At 55.4% G+C, this 18,348-nt stretch overlaps 6 protein-coding genes across 6 annotated transcripts; 3 read left to right on the top strand and 3 right to left on the bottom strand.

Moving 5' to 3' along the window:
- Nucleotides 1-824: 824 nt before the first annotated feature.
- Nucleotides 825-1,320, bottom strand: QBC33DRAFT_567683 (uncharacterized protein; the record flags this gene model as incomplete). The annotated part of the gene is made up of 2 exons (XM_060430498.1): nt 825-1,049; nt 1,270-1,320. 2 exons carry the CDS (start codon nt 1,318-1,320, stop codon nt 825-827), a joined length of 276 nt encoding a protein of 91 aa, XP_060285682.1.
- Nucleotides 1,321-1,777: 457 nt separating this feature from the next.
- On the top strand, nt 1,778-2,665 carry QBC33DRAFT_556763 (uncharacterized protein; the record flags this gene model as incomplete). Its single annotated transcript, XM_060429753.1, has 2 exons — nt 1,778-1,860; nt 1,954-2,665. The coding sequence occupies 2 exons, from the start codon at nt 1,778-1,780 to the stop codon at nt 2,663-2,665; spliced, it is 795 nt and encodes a 264-aa protein (XP_060285681.1).
- A 1,874-nt stretch (nt 2,666-4,539) lies between these two features.
- Nucleotides 4,540-8,202, bottom strand: QBC33DRAFT_321306 (uncharacterized protein). The gene is made up of 3 exons (XM_060423591.1): nt 6,617-8,202; nt 5,188-6,536; nt 4,540-5,125 (listed from the first exon to the last, which is right to left on the bottom strand). The coding sequence occupies exons 1-3, from the start codon at nt 7,964-7,966 to the stop codon at nt 4,660-4,662; spliced, it is 3,165 nt and encodes a 1,054-aa protein (XP_060285680.1). The 5' UTR covers nt 7,967-8,202; the 3' UTR covers nt 4,540-4,659.
- A 2,964-nt stretch (nt 8,203-11,166) lies between these two features.
- Nucleotides 11,167-12,880, bottom strand: QBC33DRAFT_320979 (SFT2-domain-containing protein). The gene is made up of 4 exons (XM_060423589.1): nt 12,461-12,880; nt 12,089-12,200; nt 11,574-11,724; nt 11,167-11,492 (listed from the first exon to the last, which is right to left on the bottom strand). The coding sequence occupies exons 1-4, from the start codon at nt 12,681-12,683 to the stop codon at nt 11,340-11,342; spliced, it is 639 nt and encodes a 212-aa protein (XP_060285679.1). The 5' UTR covers nt 12,684-12,880; the 3' UTR covers nt 11,167-11,339.
- Nucleotides 12,881-13,931: 1,051 nt separating this feature from the next.
- On the top strand, nt 13,932-14,467 carry QBC33DRAFT_530824 (uncharacterized protein). The gene has a single exon (XM_060427262.1). It carries the CDS (start codon nt 13,955-13,957, stop codon nt 14,231-14,233), a length of 279 nt encoding a protein of 92 aa, XP_060285678.1. The 5' UTR covers nt 13,932-13,954; the 3' UTR covers nt 14,234-14,467.
- A 1,543-nt stretch (nt 14,468-16,010) lies between these two features.
- On the top strand, nt 16,011-18,183 carry QBC33DRAFT_320933 (microphthalmia-associated transcription factor). The gene has a single exon (XM_060423588.1). The coding sequence runs from the start codon at nt 16,474-16,476 to the stop codon at nt 18,067-18,069; it is 1,596 nt and encodes a 531-aa protein (XP_060285677.1). The 5' UTR covers nt 16,011-16,473; the 3' UTR covers nt 18,070-18,183.
- Nucleotides 18,184-18,348: the final 165 nt, after the last annotated feature.

Here is an 18,348-nt window from a genome sequence, read left to right as displayed (position 1 = left end):
GTTGATTTCAGCTTCTGGTGGTGGGTTGAAAAGTGGGTGGCGGCCGCCGGGCCCACAATCATCAATTCTAGGCGCCGAGGAGGAAGGGGAGAAGGGTCCGAGACACGAAGCAGGCCGCCCAAGCTGGCCAACAATTTTCCCTCTTGCACACGATTCACTCCATCTCTTTGGCCGCCCGGGTTGTGAGAGCGCGTCTTTTACCCAGGTCATCCATCCACTCATCTCAGGCACCGGTGCTCCCGTCACTTGACGCTGGGCACCAAAGAACCAGCGACGGAGCATGGTGGGGGCCACACTTCTGTTATAGATTTACATTCCTCCTCGGACCTCCCCTAGTTGCCGTTGCCTGAAGACGATGATTTTTATTTTTAGCAACATCAAACTTCCATATCAACGGTGAACAACGCACCGCGGTACGCGCAATCCGATATTTCGAATATCTAATTCCAGGTATGCCTTGGGTTGCTCCGGCATATTGTCGTACACGGGGCCTTATGTATGTATCTGGGTACCTAACCGGCCATTCAGTTAACCTCCCGGGCGCTGCGGGCAGCCCCTCCTTGCAGGGATTCCCGCCCCTGTTCCCGCCACATGACGTACCCTCAAAGTGGCGCAGCAGGATCAGGGTCCGGGCCGGGGAGTTTTGATAGCGAGAGCAAGAGCGATAGACAGTGACGGCAACAGCAACAGACAGTGACGGCAACAGCAACAGACAGTGACGGCAACAGCAACAGACAGTGACGGCTATAGCGATAGACAGCGACAGCAATAGCGATAGACAACAACGGCAATAGCAACAGACAGTGACAGGATACTGCCACTTGCTAAACTCTTGCGGCCCAGTCGCACCTGGGCCCACAGGGAACTGCTGCGCCAGCACGCGCAGCAACGGCCGATAGCCTGCCTCCGAACAACTTCGTGTGGACCGCAAGTTCCTGCGAGTCCGCGAAGACCTCGGAGAGGTATTGCTCAGCAGCCTCCTGGAGCGCCTGGAGTGCCCCCGCCTGGAACCGCATGCCGAAGCGACGATCCTGGGTCACCTCTCGCACCTTTACATCCTGTCAGAAAGGACCACATCATGGGCAGAGGAACGCGGAACACTGACGAGGCAAAGCCGATCGCTGCGGGAGCACTAAGCCGATAGACTCTTGTCCTAACAACTTCAGAGCGGATGGGACGACTCTTGCCAGCTTTCTCTCTCGGCTTTGACTGTTTTATTTATAGCACCGGGAAGCAGGTATTTACAACCCCAGTACAAGGTTTAAGCACGGTAAATGCCCGAGCGGTCTTGCCGTTGACCGAAAGGTTGTTATTCGCCATTCTGTCATCCAGCGTCGAGTATTCGGCTTCCTCAACCTTTTTGAACTCGAGGTGAGCATAACCTCCCGAGTGCGTGGTCCAATAAACCCACAGCACAGAGGATTGAATGGATATTTCTCGGTCGTAATTATCGCGCAAATGGTAACTCTAAGTCTAATGTTTCCCGTATCTCGGTCGTCGTTTCCCATTGATAGTTCTAGCAACTCGGCGTTCACGGGCTTTCTCGAAGACTAATTGTAGCCATCTGGATGAGGTGACTGCAACCCTAAACCTTCGATAGCTATTGATTTGTATAAATATATGGTCTTTCTGCCTCCCCTCTCCTTGGGATTTCATCTTCATCAAGTGTCAGTCGAACCATTCCATTCTATTCCACTCTCACCATCTCAAACTTGCCCCGGGGACTCCCACTCTCTCGACGCTTCCTTGAGCATTGCCTTGAGGATACCAAGACACAATGCAGTTTCTACAGGCTCTTCTTGCCGCATTCTTTGCTTTGGCCGTCATGGCCCGGCCAGGCCAGCCCGACAACGGGTACGGGTAAGCCTGCAAAACCCCCCCCCCCCCCCCCCAAAAAAAAAAAAGCTCCGCCAGCCAACCCCCCTTTCTCTGTCTAACCACAAACCACAACAGCTCCGTCGTCGCGTCGGATACCTGCTATGGCAGCCCCAGCACCACCTCCTCCCCTCCCAGCGGCGAATCCCCGCATTATTACTCCTCGAAGCTTCCTCCTGCCCCCAGCAGTAGCAGCGTCGGTGGCGGTTACGGTGGTGGTGAAGTTCCTCCTGCGCCTCCTACTAGCAGCAGCGTTGGCGGCGGCTACGGTTACGGTCCTCACTCCTCAAAAGTTCCCCCTGCGCCCCCAACCAGCAACACCGTCGGAGGTGGCTATGGTGCTCCCCAGTCCTCGGAGGTTTGCACCACCTCGAGTCCCAGCGCCGGCTACGGCTACCACTCCGAGACCCCCAAGGCCCCCGTCTACCCGTCCCCCAGCAGCAGCGGACCGGCCTTCTACGGCGGCGGTGGCGGTGGCGGTGGCGGTCAGCCCTACCACTACTCGACCGAGACGAGCCACCCGCCTGAGGAGTCCAAGACGGCGCCGCCCGCGTACGCGCCGCCCGCGGCCCTCCCGACCGGCTACTCGCCCTCGGGCCTGACGCCCAGCTACGCCACGCCCCCGGCCGCCAGCAACACACCCACCCCGAGCTCCCCCGGCGGCGGTTACGGCGAACAGTCCAGCTCCAAGACCAAGTCTCCCACTTCTGGCGCGGCGGCCGCCCCAAGTCATGCTACTGTTGCAGGAGCCGTGGCGCTGATGTTCAGTGTTTTGGTCTTGGCTCTTTAGGGCATGGTTCTGGTTCTTTGGGTGGCGGCCTGTTGTCTCTTTTGGGTGGTCGTTACGGCCGTGGTTTCTGTTGGCGTTGGTTCGGCGTGATGTTGGTAGTCGGGTTGAACTTCCGTCTGTGGTGTCTTTATGGGTCTTGCGAGTCTTCCAATGAGACTTATGAGTCTTGGGGAGCCTTGCGACTCTCATGAGTGTGCGAGTGTTTGGGAATGTTCGCGCGTGTTTCGAGTGTTTCGAGTGTTATGACTAGAGAGACAGATAGTTCATAACCTATTTCATACCCAAAATGAGTTTCACTTTGCAGAAGATAACCTCCCCCTCGAGGGGCAAAAGCTCCCATTGAGTCGTGGACATATTAGTGGCTGTATCTTGCTTCTTGGCTCGCCCACCGACCATGCCTCCGAATAGGTTCTTTTGTACGTAGGCTTGGGAGCTCTTCCGGTCTTGGGAGTTGTCCACAAATGAAGCGCTACTAGCCACTTCTAGGCCATCACCACTTCCCAGCCGTAAAGCCAGGCCCTGATGATATTTCAGGGACGACAATACCAAGTCCGTGGCCACGTGGTGGGGAAGCGTTACAGCCGGGGAACTGTGAAAGGGCGGGCGTACTGAAGCCGTACGAAGGCCGGGCGACTCCTCCTTCGGTAAATCGGTATCAGAAGAAAATCGAGTCGTACTGCACGCAGCAGTAATCGTCCAAGTTGACGCCCATAGGCGTTTTATATCGCTGGGTTGATGACGGTTCTGGAGAATATCACATGCGGTATTATTTAGCCTCTCCCATGGTGCAAAAATTAGTTGTCTTTTGTCTTTAATTTTTCCTATTTGTACATTTACAAGCCAAGGCAAGCCATAATTTTGTTTTGTCTTCCGTGCGAAACAAGGGATGCGGAAGAGGCGACGAGGTCTCTCCAGGTTGGGGGTGTTGGGGGGTCCAAAGTCTAAAACAATTCATGAAAAATTACCGACACCTCCCTTTCCCTTTTGCCCTGAATGCAGTTGTTTGGTTTCCCGGCCGTCGACAATGCAAGATTCCTTCTGATGGGAATAGAACTGAGTAAGAAGAAGAAGAAGGAAAAATTGACGACCCGAACTTTTCCCCTTCAAACGGGGGGCTGTGTCCCCCCATGTCTAGCAAAAATGGAAAAGCATTGCTCCTCTGCCAGCCCTACCAGCCCTGGACAAAGGCAAGACTTGCCATTTGCTGTGTCTGACCAAAGGGGCTTCGCGACCCAAAACGAATGCAAAAACATCAACGCTGTCGTGGTGCTAGAGTGGGAAGAAAAGCCGAGGGCCCCCAACGTCTCTCTCCAGGGACGACACTCTGAGGATTAGGCCACAGGGTGTTCCGCCGGCGGCTCGGGGGAGTGACCAGGTCTTCCTCTGAAGCAATTACCACTCGCTCACGCCATCGGCATGAAACTGACACCACACGAGATACAGTCGTCATCTCCTGAAGACCAGGATACCCTTGATCAGTCCGGAAGAGGCAAAGAGGCGAGCCCATGCTTCACAATTGTGCGGCTCAGTCCGATAGCATGGCGTAGACGGTGCGAAGTGGACCAGTTCCAACCATCAACACTTCCTCGCAGATTGGACGTCGAGCCGAGACTTTGGTTGGCAATGGGCAGCACCCATGGGGATTTCGAACCCTAAGAGAATGTTGTGCCCATCTGTGCCGGTTGAGCCTGAAAAAAAAAGAGTACGAAAAGGAGAGATTGTCGACCTGTGGTTTTTTTTGTTGTTGTATGGCATCAGATAGGAAGTCGAGGCGCCCACATGGTCCTGTACCGATGTAACAGGTGACAAGTGCACCAGATCTCTCAACTATAGTTGGTAGTGACAAGAGATCGAGCCAACTCCAAAAAAAACCTCCGAAACGAAAGGTAGGTAGGTGCTTTTCCTGGGTACCACTATCAATGCTCCCAAGAAAGAGGCCACCGTGCGAGAATTCCAAAAGAGGTAGGAATCTGTGGCCGCCAGCAGACCAATCCTCAGACCCCGACATCACCATTGGTGCTCAAGTTGGGGTCGAGCATCAGGGCTCCCTGGTAATGGAGGGTGAAGATCTCAGGGATGGGTCGGTCACTCCCCCAGGGCTTTGGGGCGTCGCGGGAGAAGAGCTCCTTGTAGTAATGGACAAGACACCTGAGGCCGTCCTTGCTTGGGCTCTCCTTGGACGCGTCTTCGATAGCGCAGATGCGGAACTCCTCGTACATTTTGGCGTTGAATCCGCCAATGAGGAAGTGGGACCAGAACTCATAGAGATTCTTCATGGCCCGTGGTGTCTCGCCCGACTTGGCAAACTGTCGTTGCTCGAGGGCCTTCTTTCGGAATACAGGATAAGGCTCTTCCTCTGGCTCGGAAACTTCAGCCTTCTGCTGCTTGGCCCAGATGACATTCCGGTGGGAATTAGTGGGCGATCGAGGCTCGGTTGCGTCACCTTGTTGGGCAGGGTGGCTAGGAGGGACAACATTAGCACTTATGACAGCAGTCTCTTCCTGCGAGAGGAACATACATACCTAGACACATCTGCGGGAAGGGGTGAGACGCTACCGCCATTTACTTGAGCATGATCCGCAGTATCCACAGCGCCATTAACAGCGGGGTGTGCTTGGCTATCTAGGTTGGGTGCGTCCTTTTTGTTGTTGTAGCCGACGAGCACCTTTAAGTCCTCGACCTGCTTGTCAGAGAAGGTCGTCACACTCTCAAGGGTGAAAGGGCCAGGTCCACTGGGTGAGAACTCGGGGACTGTGGCGGACAGTTGGGAGTCCATTGCATAACGGTGGCCATTGGTCTCTCCACCATTTACGCCTGGCTCGTAGTGGCCACCATTCATGTAGGCCGCGGGCTGGTACATCTGGTCTTCGGCCGGGAAATTGGAAGGATATATGGTTGGGGAAGTGGCCATATAGGGGGCAGTCGGCATCATGGGCGCCGAATAAGAAGCCCGGCTGTGCTTCGACTTGAAAACCCAGTTGACAGGGCCGTCATTGCGTGCATCTTCCTCGCGCTCCTCCAGGTTGAGAACGAACCTGTCCCATCTTTCACGCAGCCTCAACCGCTCCACATTATCGTCTCCAACAATGTAGTCGATCTTGTCCGACTGTTCGCACGCGGCTCGGATGGCTTCGATGTCTGGGGCGAGGTCCCGCATCCTGTTGAAGTTGGAAATAACAGTCAATGGCACGAACCCCTTGGAATCCATCCGCTTGCGGATGAAGAAGTCCTTGCACAGGTTGTCCACCGAGAGGTAATATTCCACTTGCAGCATCAACAGCTGGATGGTGCTTGGGTCGTAGAAAGTCGGAGGGTATTGGTAGCCTCCATATGGGTGCATGGGGTAATCCATCGCCCCAATGTTGGTGTTGACGTGGGGTAGCCTCGAGGCCGGACCACCCCCGTTTGTAGGACCACGAGAGAAGCCAGTCGATCCAGAGTTTGCCCGCCCATTGCCACGGACGCCACCTCTGGCAGGTGCAGAGCCAAAGCTATTCCCAAATGCGTTCTGGTGAGGCGGCGGGCTGTACGGACCATGTTGTGGTCCAGGAAGATTCTGGACAGCATATTGGGCACTCGGGGGGTAGCCACTCAGTGGAGGATGGCCACCGACTGAATTGTTGTGACCCCCACGCCCGCGGAATCCACCCCGGCTCCGTTCGCCCCGTCCCTCTCCTCGCTCCCGGGGAGGGTAGGCTTGGTCCTTGGCGGCCGACGGTCCTCCCTCTTTGAACCCGTCAAATCCTTTCCCGGCTGGGTCAACTCGCCGGTCGGTAAAACTGGGCCGAGCCGAGTACTGCGGCGGCTCACCGTTGCCCTGCACAAATTCGGAGCGACTTGATCGGGTGTTCTCTCCTTTCCCACTCCCAGACTGTATGATAGCATATTAGTATATGAGTTCAAAATATGCATGGGCACATGTATGGCACATGTATGGCTGACCTGACTTACCGCTGAAGGGTCAATGGTCGAGTCTCTCGTCCTCTCGGCACCAGTTGGTGCTGAAGGCTTGCGGAGTTCCCGCGTGTAGGTAGAATCCGTAGATGCGCGCTTGGACGCATTGGGAGGCAGAGAAGTCGCTCGAGTCGGGCCACTGCTTTCCCGTGGACGGCCCTCCTTGGCCACCGTGGCACCGGCTGCTGCCGGGGCCTTATCAGTGGCAGGGCTGGTGGCCGAAGCATTACCAGCAGTCACAGCAGAGCTATGTCCTCCTCTCCCGCCTGCGTCACGTCCGCCTCGGGCACCACCCCGAGGCTTGGAGCCCCGCTGGGGAATGGGAGTCTGGAAGTTGACCGTCGGCACGTAAGGGATAGACACCCACTTCTCCTTTTGGCGCTTGCCCGGGCCGGTCTCATCCTGGCCTTCCTTCTCTTTGTCTAACCGCTCGACCTTGTCTAGGGGCTTTCGCTTCCCTTCCTCGGACGTGGCAGCAGACTTGGGGTCGGGCCATGAAGCCGAATCTGAAACAGATGGTACCGACTCGCCGGTACGAGCACCCCGAGGCCCACTTCTTCGGGGCACTTGTTCAGCAGCACGGGAGAAATCGGCAGACTTCCTCTGGGATTTCTCTCCATTCGCGCCATTCTGCGGCGCTCCTAGGGTATCGATGCCTTCCACGGTGCTGCGTCTCTTTGGCTCTTCACTCGAAATGATGGTGGCTACTGCAGCCGCTGAGCTGCTGGTGACCGGGCCTGGCTTGCCCTTGGCCGCTAGGGCTTCTCTCCGCTTCTGCCAGATGTTGACCGCGGGTATCGGAGCTTCAGAGAGCAGGACTAGTTTCGCTGGCTCCATCTCCTTCTCTTCCTCTTGATCCTTATCGGCATCAGTGTCCTTGTCGGAATTCTTAGATTTCTTGCTCTTCCGGACTTTCCTGGCATCGACGTCCGAAGCTGACCGTGAAGTTTGGCTAGCGGATCGAGGCAGGTCTTGTACCAACTCGATCGGGGCTGTCTCCCCATTGGCGAGAGCGGGTGATGGCTGCTCAATGGGGGGATTCGGCTCAGCATGTGCAGAATCTCCGGTGATGGGAGCAATGTCCGAGGACTGCTTCGTGAGGGTGGATTCTCCTTCAGATTGGGTGAGTTTTCCAGTATCACGAACATCCGAATCATTGGATGTGATGGATGGCGCCGTCACCGAATTTGTGGCGGTGGTCGCATCGTCCCTCCCTTGCGAACTTGTCGAAGGCGGTGCTGGACTGAGAGTGGGCTGTGGGCTCGACTGGATGACGGTGTGTCCTTTCGCAGCTTGCGCATATGAAAACGTGGTGTTCGACATCTTCGTGACAGACTTGGATGTCATGGGAGCCAATGAGAAGGCGTAACAAGGTGTGCGTGCAACTGAGACGAAGTTGCCGCGTACCTAAAAAGAAATCGGGGTGAGTGTGGCTCCTCCACCAGGTGCCGAGACCGAGGTTGAGCCAGAAGCCTCCCCAATCAGGCCTTGTCCGGAGAGGTCAGGAAAAACCTCTCCGCACGACGGTTGACTGTTCGTTCGTTTGCCCTTAAAAGGCTCGTGGGGGCGTACAGAGAGACCGGGCCTCCGGACAGTACTGGAAGACCAAGTCGACTTTCAGTGCCGAGGCAAATGCTCAGTAGAAGTCGAAAGACGGGTTCGCACGACGCTGCGAGGCAAGGTGAAATTTGCCTTTGCGGGAACGCGGTCGGGGGAGCGGCTGGAGAGGGGGGAGGAAAAAATAGTCGATGGCGTGGGACCTTTTTTTTTGCAGGACGAGGGCGATCGAGAAGCCGGTGAGGGTTGATGGACGAAGTAAATGGAGAAAGAAACACGAAGTCGGCAAAAGAACCAAAGGGGAAAATATCAAAATCGAAGAGCCTTAAACGGTTTGCCGGCAGCTGGTCAATGTTTGGGAAGGAGCGAGAAGGGCCCGGATGAGATGAGCACAGATGCCAGCACAACGCAACAGCCTGTACCTTGGGTAGGTAGTGTGACCTGCTCTGCTCGCCCAAAACCGACGAAGCTCAGGTTCGGATGTCGGCTTGTTGTCGAGGCAAGATCCCGTCGGCAGACTCACTCGAAGGAGCTCTAGAAGGCAGAGAACCAGGCGGCGAGTCGGCAGAGGGGGGTTTTGAGGAATTGGTGGACGGCGTGTCGTGGGAAGAGAATGGGAGGAAGTTTCTACACCAGAAAGAGGGTGAAGAGATTTGTGTGTGGAATAAATTTTTTTCGGGATTTTTTTTTCTTCTTCCCTAGGAGCGATTGCTGTGGAGATGGTTGTTCCGCAAGGTCGGCACTAATAACCTTACTAGTAGTTATGTACCTCGAGAAAGAGCACCGTTATGTTTTGGGGGGGCGTGGACGTGAACACCCGCTTGAGGAAGATGCCACGGCTACAGTGGAGGGCGTTCAGTTTGTGCGAAGATTACTAGGTTACTCGCCCAGTTTTCATACCGTATAGAAGCAGTTAGTCGTTCACTGCTGAGGCTTATGCCACCTCTAGGCATTTTGCTCAACCACTTTTGGCATGTATGTACATATTCATGACTAACGCCGGGAAGGTTACAGGAGCAGGTGCCACATAAGGAGACATGACATGACTGTATCGACTCTGGCTCCTACTAATCCCGCGAGCTCTTATTCCATTTCTTCGTCCTTTGAAGTGGAACTTCCCTACCTACATAAACTCCCTACGTACCTCCCATCAACCGACCTGGGAGAGATGGATGAGGCCAGCTCTCTGTTCCTGGTACAGCAGTCACAACCGGCAAGAGCGACCCGATCTCTACCTATCTGTAAAGTAACCTACTTTACGGATTACATAAGGTAGGTAGGTACTCTCGCGCCGGCCCGGCTTCACCTGGAAAATATCTGGCCACTTTGGGGTTGTCTTGGTGGGGGGGAGGGGAACCTTGTCCCCCAACCGCGGTTTGCCGGAAGAAGAAATAAGAAATAAGAAGGGCTAGAAAAGCAACAAGAAATATAAAGGCCCATTTCCCATGGCCTGCCAGTTGCAACCCTTCCACGGCCATGCAGCCAGCGGTGAGGTGGAGAGACCATTTTCGAGTAAATTCCCTCGTTCCGTGGACGACTTATTCTACCTCCCGTCCTCAGAAGGTTGTATTGTATTCAAGGTCCCGCCCAGAGTCGAGGACTGTGAGCGCCTTCAGGCAACCAAAGTAAAGCCCCATCCCGTGGCTGGGTACCAAGAAGCTTTGGGAAGGTACCAATAATGAGGATAGGTTGCTCAGCTTGGCAGCTGGGATGTACGTTCCATGATTTCCATGATACGAAGGTACAATACAGTACCCCTCTCGTATGAAGTCCCCCCCCGAATACCAATGACATGATGTCAGGATCGTGGCGCGCAGGAGATCAGGATGCTACAGAACGGGAGGGAGAGGGAGCGGGGAAGCTAGGTAGGTAAGTAGCCATTACCTCCCGCCTCTCTTCCCCGGAAGTCGGCGATGGAGCCTGACGATGTGGCTGCTCACTCATTCCAAATTGCTTCGCCGTAACTGCAAGGGAGGCACAGTCGACTCTCGCAGCACTTGCAGCAGTTGGGCATAAAGCCCTTTTGAACATTCTCACCCCTGCCAACGAGTGGGGTTTGCATCTACCCGCAACCATCGCCGCCTGTCTTGTTCTTTCTTATACATACCCAACTGTTACATAAGGCAATCGGATTCGATACCCCGGCCACGCTCGCTTCATGGTTTCCCAAGATGAAGACGTGCATACCCCCCTCCTTTTCCAAGCTCGGTCCCAGGAGATGCATCAGTTCGGCCAGGTCTGGCATGAGCGGCAGTAAGGACCAGCCTGTTGGCCACGCGAGCAGCCCTGCGGTCAACCTCTCTCCTTCGTACCCAAGTATGCACGTATGGGAACAGCCGCATGGATCGACCGAGGGAAGGGTCAGTGACCGCAACCTGTTTACGCGGCCGGCCTTGGATGCATCTTATGTAAGTGATAAGTAGTGGCTGATATGCCGGATTGGCCTGCACGCGGCGGTTATGGCGGGAAAAGCCTGTCGAGCCAAGTATCTTGGCAGTTGGCACACTATCTTGAGATTCTTGCCCATTACCCTTCGCAGCTCCAATGCGAGTGCTCTTGTTGGTTATCCTTGGCAACGGCGTGTTCTATAGCAATGTCGGCATCCTGCAACACCGCTCACTCCAAACTGTCCCAGCTCTCGATTGTGAAACAGTTGCGGGCGGGAAGAAGGTGTCACTTCGACGGCCCGTCTCAGGACGTCACAGCATCTTTTGCCCAATCTCTCACATCGGCTTCCCAAGCTGAAGCTCCAACCGCTCGCTGCCCAGCCCAGCCCAGCCCAGCCCCCAGCAGTCGTGAATTTGTTCTCCTCGGTTAATCCACCGCCGGGTTTTTTTTTGGAGCATCCGTGATGAGATGGGGCCGCTGGCAATGCTATAGGCGACAGCCATATATTCGCTGACCATGGTGCCATTTCATTGCTGTGCATTGTATGTAAGTATGTTCAGACTTCAGACGACCAGAGACACAGGGCCGGGCCTCCCAAAGAGAGCGTCGCGCTATCCGTTAAGACTACATCCACATAACGTACACGTTACTACATGTTCGACTCTCACTTACAAACCGGGGCCCCGAAGCCCTCCAACGGGGCTGATCCAAGTTGCGCCTAGACAAGAGTAAGAGGAGATCCAAGCTTCGCCTTGCCACCCACGGATGCGCCTCTCTATCCTGTCATCCAGGCTGCGGCCCTGCGCGCCCCAAATGAGCCTGCGAGCCTCAACCCACTCGATCCCATTGGAAAATAGCTGATGAGATACCACGCAAGGCACGCCAGCTGGATGATGGCACATAGTAGAGTCAAAATAGTGCTCCGGAGCTATGGTTGGGTTAACTTGCTGCCACCCTGAAAAGCCATGCGCTTCGGTCTGGCTTGGTACGAAGGGGCAGTTTGACTCACCCCGATGGCAAAGTAGAGGGTCATGCCGATAGACCCAAAGTAGGCGGCTGTGAAGGGCAGCCTCGGCGTTGATAGCAGGTGTAGGGCGTAAGTCAAGGGGCCCATCATCGCCGCGAAGGAGCACAGAAACAAGGTCGAGCCGAGAGTCCATCTGCATGACGAAGGTGAGTCAACAACTGCTAGAGAGAAACGTCTTTGACAATCCGCCGGACAGGCGATGACGACACAGGAAACTCTGGTGGTCTACAAGGAGGTCACCCTCACCAAGTCACCAGAGAGATATGAACCAGGAGCCGTCATGCGGGTTCCCCGCAATGCACACCACGGTTAGGTGCAGGGAGACATGTTCCAACGCAAGGGCAAGGGACTGTCACTGCTTTTGGTGGGAGGGGGTGCAGGGGCCTGCTGTCACGCCCGCTCGACAGTGGCGCAGGAGACGCACATGGGAGGAAGGCAGGGACAGGGGAGGGAGAGAGGACGGTGGACGGAGGACGGAGGAAAGAGGCTGTACTCACAAAATGACAAACTTGCGCGGGTTGATAGTCAAGAGAGCGAAGGAAAGGACGAAGCAGGCCAAGGCGCCCAGGTTGCAGGCGCCGAAGATTAGAAGCCGGTCCCATCTACTCACTATTCCAGCAGCGCAGCAACATATGGCCGTATGGTCAGCGCTTGGCCAATGATATACAGGAATATTTCAGGAATGGGTAGGGCGAGAAGGGGGTGGTGTGTGAACCACATGTTCATGTGCGCCGGACTGAGACATGGGCGCGCAAATGCGGCACATGTTCTGCAGTGGCGGGAAGGCTGCAGGGGAAACGAGATGGCAATATGGCAAGCAAGATGGAGCAGATGGGGTTGAGGGAGGGACTTGAATATAATTCACTCACGGGCAAACCAGCCTTCCTCCTCTTCACGCCTACTTGGTGCCGGTAGTGGTGCCCCGGAGCCCTCGGTAGTCGGTAGTTGGACATAGCCGCGCTCTCCGAAGGGGTTCAGAGACTTGATCGACGAGAGCAAGCCGCTCTGTTGGGAGGTGTTGACGGGGACATCTTGATCACGGCGGGTCCAGCCCAGCGAGTTGATCGAGTCCCGGAACGACGCTGATGCCATTACTTCCCCCGATCACTACTATCGTCTTGCGGGTCTCGTTCTGTTGTTGAGGTTGTAGTGGTTCGCGTATTGCGCCAGCGTCTGGGCCGAACAGTTCGCGGCAGGAGCAGGTCCGGGAACAGCGTGGGGAAAGGCGTGTCCAGTGACCCACCAGCGAAGGGACAGTCGCGATTAAAGAAGAGCGGGCTCGACTTGTGATTTATTGAGGTCGGCAGGGCGTGTGTAGGGAATCAAGCGCGCGGTGCTATTGGATGCGTCGTCAAGGGTGGGAGGGTAGTGTGGGAGGGCCTTGAAGAGCCGCCAAGGAATGCAGGCAGGTCAAACGGGTACTATCGATCAGAAATAACTACGTCAGAGCTCGTGTCGGTGTCAGGGTCTATGTTTTTTAGGGATGCTTGGAGGGGGGTATCAGGGCTATCATGTGAGCGGGAGTTGGGACCTACATATGGCTGGCTGACTTCGCTGAAGGGGCTTCGCAGGCTAGCTTGGCTGGGACGGAGAGGCGGCGTATTTCATCGGGGTACTATTATGGTGTGTCGCGTTGGTATTCGCGCGTACTTCGGCGAAGTCGGCCAAGGTGTGGATGGCAGAGAAGAGGTGGGTGTGTTGGAGGTTGGTGTCTGTAGTCGTTGCTTCCCAGCAGGTTGATTCGGTGTCGGGTTGGCACCTACAGGAGCTTGACGATCGGAGGTCTCCAGCCAAATTGATCCGGGCCATGTGATTGGCTTCGCCAGCTGGCGGTGCTAGTACAGCGTCAAAAGTCGGTCCCTAAAAGTGACCATGTACCTCCGTTTAGGTACTCGCATCACTGCATGGGCCTTTCAACTTGTGGAGGTGGAGGCAGGGACGCGGAGGTGATATGCCACTGCAGCGTTGATCATGGAACGCTGCGGCAGACATGGGGGTGATCTGGATGATCTCGCAACTACCGCGACGACCGTGGGAGTGGGATGACATCCTTCATGTTCAGCGTTTCCGGCCGCTGAGAGCGCTCAAATACCCATCCTGGCTCATCGAGGTGTCTGCATTTCCCGCCCTGTGGATCAGCGATCGACAGCTGCGTTTGCAAGTAGATAGTTTACAGAGGTCATCGAACATGAACGGGCGGTGCCTCCCGGAAGTGCATCCATGTCCTGATCAGCCTGCAAGAACAACTTGGTATCCAACCAGTTCGACCTTTGCTGCATATTGGCTCCAGCGCCCACCTCCTCGGCTGCTATCTTGAAATGCGGAGGTCAAGCTCGCCAAAAAAAAAAAAACATCAACCTAACATGCTAGGACAGCCACCCAGTTCCCGCTTTGGCCGCTTGCGATGTACGGAGAAAGAAGAAACAAGATGGGCATCTCCGTCGGTCTGCACATTCCTCGGAGCTCTGGGAGTCCTGGACATCCAGATTGCCTGCTGCATTACGTATGCCTTCCTGGCTGGCCTCCTTGTCAAATTTGTTTTGGTGTGCCTTACTGTCTCACTCTGGCGAGTCACATTGCTGGGTGTGCTGCCCCCCATGTTTGCCCACCTTGACCTTTCCAAGCATGCCCGTCCAGCTTGAAAAGGCCCCCTGGTGCGGTGAGGACGGAAGGCATCCAAGAAAGCATGGATAAGCAGAAGTGGGCGATGTTACAGACTTTCCAAGTCCCAGATCCCATTCTGCTATCAACACACCCACTTTGACCGACATGATAGTCAGAAGACGGACGGTGGGCAAGTTCATGACCTGGTCGGCCAGGTAGATCTCGTAGATAGGCAGTAGGGAGAGTACGGTCAAAGGTACTGCATAATAGACGAATTATTTTTAGGGCCACCATATAAAAGGGGCCCCCATCCTCGATATGCCTCTTCGAGACGCGCAGGCTGACCACTCCCCCATACCTATTCGCTGTTGTTCCTAAATTGTCTGCACAGCTGCACCGCTGCATCCGAAATCCGATCTCACGTAACGCGAGCCTAATACCAGGTTACCTTTACAGGTTACCTGCTTTGCTTTCATCCCCAAGATCCTGGATAGGGCGCAGCCAACTCGAAGGCGGGGTTAATAAACGAGAAGCGGGGGACGGAGACTCGATCTACAAAGCTTACACGGTACAGAATGCCGTTGATTTGACGAGAAGCAGCAGCTTGAAAGACTGATCGACTCCATCCAGAAATCGTCGCGGGATCTCCATCTCCAGCCGCGCAAGCCAAAGACCAACCCAACTCGTCCAGGCCTGAGTCATACTTCAGAGTTCAGAGCCCCGAAAACTCCCAGCCTGGGTTCCACCGAGGTCGTCGAGACAACAGGTTGCACAAACAGCCCCGGCTGTCAACAGGCCGGCCAAGAGGTTCCACAGGCGTCACAAGCAGACCGAAGCAAGGATCGAAAAGCCTTGACCGATTGAGCAAAGCGCAACCATCCTGGCTTACATAACACACGCGTGGATATTCCTTGGCGTGCTTGGCGTACTTGGCATTTCCCCAACCCGGCCAGCGCCACCAGTGTCGGAGCAGCGCAAATCTTACTGGTCGCAGACAGGCCGTGCCAGGTTTCCCCTAATATACGAGCAATCCACGCAATCCACCCTCTAAAGTAGGCACCTACTCCCACGTCTCAGCAACTGCCTACCTCGGAAGACCTCAGCTATTAAAAGCAACATCGCGAGAGCCCGAATAGGAAATCCCCGCCTGCCCTCACCAGTGCGGAATACAACCAAGGAAGCAAGCCAAGCCAAGGCAACCCAAGCCAAGCCAAGGGTATCTTTGTCGATTTGTCGTCCGAGGAATAAGAAAGGCGGGCTGCGACACAAGGGATCCATCCCGCTTCGCCCAATCGGCCATCCAAGACCGTGTGCAAGGGGTTTGAGAGGGCCTGTCAACCAACATATATCCATCCGATCCGTACAAGGAGGACAACTGCTGCTGCAGGCCCCGATATCAAACTCTTGATACCCAGGTACCCAGCAAGCACTTGAACCGCAATATCATCAATATCTCCGACCGACCGAGTGCCCCTGCTCTCGTCCCTACTTAGTACCTAGTGCATCTCCCCTGCTGCGGCTGCGACTCGTCCAGCGCATTACCTAAGGCAGTTAGTTTGTCGCTAATTCATCACCGCCCGATCCTGCCCAGTCTTTTACCACCAACTGGCACGCCGCTTCTCCAATCGAGTCACAGCAACCGCAGCCAGAAAAAAAAAGAAGCAAAAAAAGGTTTTAAGGGCGTCCCTCGAACTCTCCTTCCCGAGATTCCATCTTTTGAGGCAACTGCGACTCGACGAGCCGCCTTCAAGGAACCTGGAAGATTTGCGTGTGCCTCACGCCCGTTTCAATAAATACTTCGCTCCCGGCCTCCCTCGAAGCAACCCCTCGCCATCTCTTCGACTCCCCACACTCCGCCCTATGGCGCGCTGACCGCTGTCACCGACAATCTTTGTGAACACTCTTGTCAATCAAGGTATGTTGGTAGCCTTTTTATTTTTATTTAATTCTTGACTCGACCCTCTGGCGACCAAACACACAATATATCTGGGCAAGGTGTGCACCCTGAAGACTCGACTTCGCCGACGTTCAACACTCCGGCTTGTCCGCGATTTCTGTCGCCCGCCGCTTCGTCGCCACTTTTGGCCAACACATATCCAATCCACCCATGCATTATCCTGCACAAACCCACGAATAATAGTGGCGGTGCTGTCCCGTTGGTTAACCTCTACGATTCCCGCAGGTTCTGGTGGTCTCGAAAACACCTTCGCCGCCTAGTCGACAGAACCCCCGATTACACACACTTGAACTGGGGCAACCCTCAGTACTACCGCAGAAGATGGCGCAGCACGGCTTTCAGATTGGAGGAGGCCACGGTGCAAGCAGCATCGACCCGAACGACTTGACCATGTCAGGCAACTACCCATCACCGTACCAGAGCAATTTCAACTCAAATCACAGCAACCCATCGAACGGGTTCTCCAGTGGATCAGCACTGTTTGGCGATGACGAGCTGCTCGATGGACTTCCTAGCCCGACAGAAGCGCAATCGGGCATGCAGGGCCATGGTCAGGAGTTTGGTGGAATGAACGATATCAACATAGGATATGCCCAGGGCATCTACAACTCACACCACAGCCTGCCGGTCGAACAATCCCACATCAACGGATACTCCAACACGCCTGACGGAGATCCCATCCAGAGCCCGTTCGTACACAGCGGCTTCGGCCCATACCGGCCGATGCCTCAATCATTCGGAGGTTCGCTACAGTCGCCCATCTCCTACGGCGGCTCCCCTTTGGCAAACTCGGAGCTGAACAACGACGGCGGCGACCCGAACTACCTGAAAGCCCGCGCAAGGATGTCCCAGACCATGCAGCGCAAGCCGCCGACTGCCCGGAGCCCACTGACTCCCAAGGCCGCTGCCATGGCTGGGTTGTCAATGAACTCGCCGGATTCCTACGGCGCCCAACCCATCCGGACAGGTGGCCAACATCACGAGAAGTCTCATTCGGGCCAGTGGGTACAGACGCCGAACAGCCTCTCGTCATTCCCCGGCTCCGGCTTCTCGTCACCACTGGCAGCTGGACTGCACAGCGCGCAAATCAACGACATCATGATCAAGGGCGGCACGTCCATGCCCGCTAAGTTGGGTGCGACTTCAAGTGCAGTGTCGTCTCAGGAGGCCAAGAGAAAGAGGAGGAGAGAATCTCACAACATGGTAGAGCGTCGCCGTCGAGACAACATCAACGAACGCATCCAAGACCTGAGCAAGCTGGTACCTGCACACCGTCTCGAAGACGAAAAGGTCCGCAAAGCAATCCAGAACGGCACTCCTCTGTCGCCAACGTTACAGGGTGTCGCGAATCCTTCTCAGGCGACATCCGGCCTTGCCGGGCCCGGCGCGCGACGGGCAACGAGTGGGGCGGCCGGCAATATCACCACGGGCCTGCCCATCGACGACAAGGACAAGGGCCCCAACAAGGGCGATATTCTCAACGGCGCCGTGAGCTGGACGCGTGATCTGATGTGGATGCTCCATCTCAAGATCCAGCAGCAGGAAGAGCTGCTCAACTGCATCGTCGAGCTAGGTGGACATGTGCCCTTGGAGCTGACCGACGACGAGCGGCGGATGCAGACCGAGCTGTTGGAGGCAATAACCAAGAACGAAGAGAATACCAAGGCCGACACGTTCTCGTACTCGCGGACGGCTGGGTCAGGCCTGAGGGTGCCCCATCACACCAACTACAAGGGTGAGCCCCTCAACGGCAGCAACAACGGCATCGACCATGTCTCGGGGAGTCCCGACGACGATGTAGCCGGTGCTGTCGGCTCCGACATGCTCGATTCAGGAGAGTTTCTGGACTACGATGACGATGGAAGCGGGGATATGAACTTCAAGGAGGAGGACGAGTATGGCATGGATCTCAACTGATTGCGGGGGATAGCAATCCCCTCCGTTTTTCATCTGACGCCGCATTACACGCCCTCCTCCTGGTCTGAGATTCTTACCCATTTATTTACACGCGTGGCGAGGAATTTCTGCATTTGATTTTGTTTACCTATCGACCAGTTTATTACCCCCTTGAGTATTCTTTTTTTGCTGCCGGGAACTTTTATTCCCCTTTCGTTTGCTTTGTTAGGTCTCTCCGATTTCCAAGAGCATGTATCCCGGTGGTAATCCGATTTCCTTTTTCCTTTTTTTTTTTTTTTT

The sequence above is a fragment of the Phialemonium atrogriseum genome (genome assembly GCF_030411735.1).
Source record: "Phialemonium atrogriseum strain 8032-3 unplaced genomic scaffold QBC33scaffold_6, whole genome shotgun sequence".
Classification (NCBI taxonomy): Eukaryota; Fungi; Ascomycota; class Sordariomycetes; order Cephalothecales; family Cephalothecaceae; genus Phialemonium; species Phialemonium atrogriseum.
Note: the sequence above shows the minus strand (reverse complement) of the source record. Positions and strands in the feature narration are given on the sequence as shown.

Coding starts and splice junctions, on each gene's coding strand:
- QBC33DRAFT_321306 (XM_060423591.1), bottom strand. CDS start 7,966: ATGACATCCAAGTCTGTCACGAAGATGTCGAACACCACGTTTTCATAT. Junction 6,537..6,616: donor CGACCATTGACCCTTCAGCG/GTAAGTCAGGTC, acceptor GCTATCATACAG/TCTGGGAGTGGGAAAGGAGA. Junction 5,126..5,187: donor CTTCCCGCAGATGTGTCTAG/GTATGTATGTTC, acceptor TGTCCCTCCTAG/CCACCCTGCCCAACAAGGTG.
- QBC33DRAFT_320979 (XM_060423589.1), bottom strand. CDS start 12,683: ATGGCATCAGCGTCGTTCCGGGACTCGATCAACTCGCTGGGCTGGACC. Junction 12,201..12,460: donor GGAGGAAGGCTGGTTTGCCC/GTGAGTGAATTA, acceptor CTGCTGGAATAG/TGAGTAGATGGGACCGGCTT. Junction 11,725..12,088: donor CCGCGCAAGTTTGTCATTTT/GTGAGTACAGCC, acceptor TTCGTCATGCAG/ATGGACTCTCGGCTCGACCT.
- QBC33DRAFT_530824 (XM_060427262.1), top strand. CDS start 13,955: ATGCTAGGACAGCCACCCAGTTCCCGCTTTGGCCGCTTGCGATGTACG.
- QBC33DRAFT_320933 (XM_060423588.1), top strand. CDS start 16,474: ATGGCGCAGCACGGCTTTCAGATTGGAGGAGGCCACGGTGCAAGCAGC.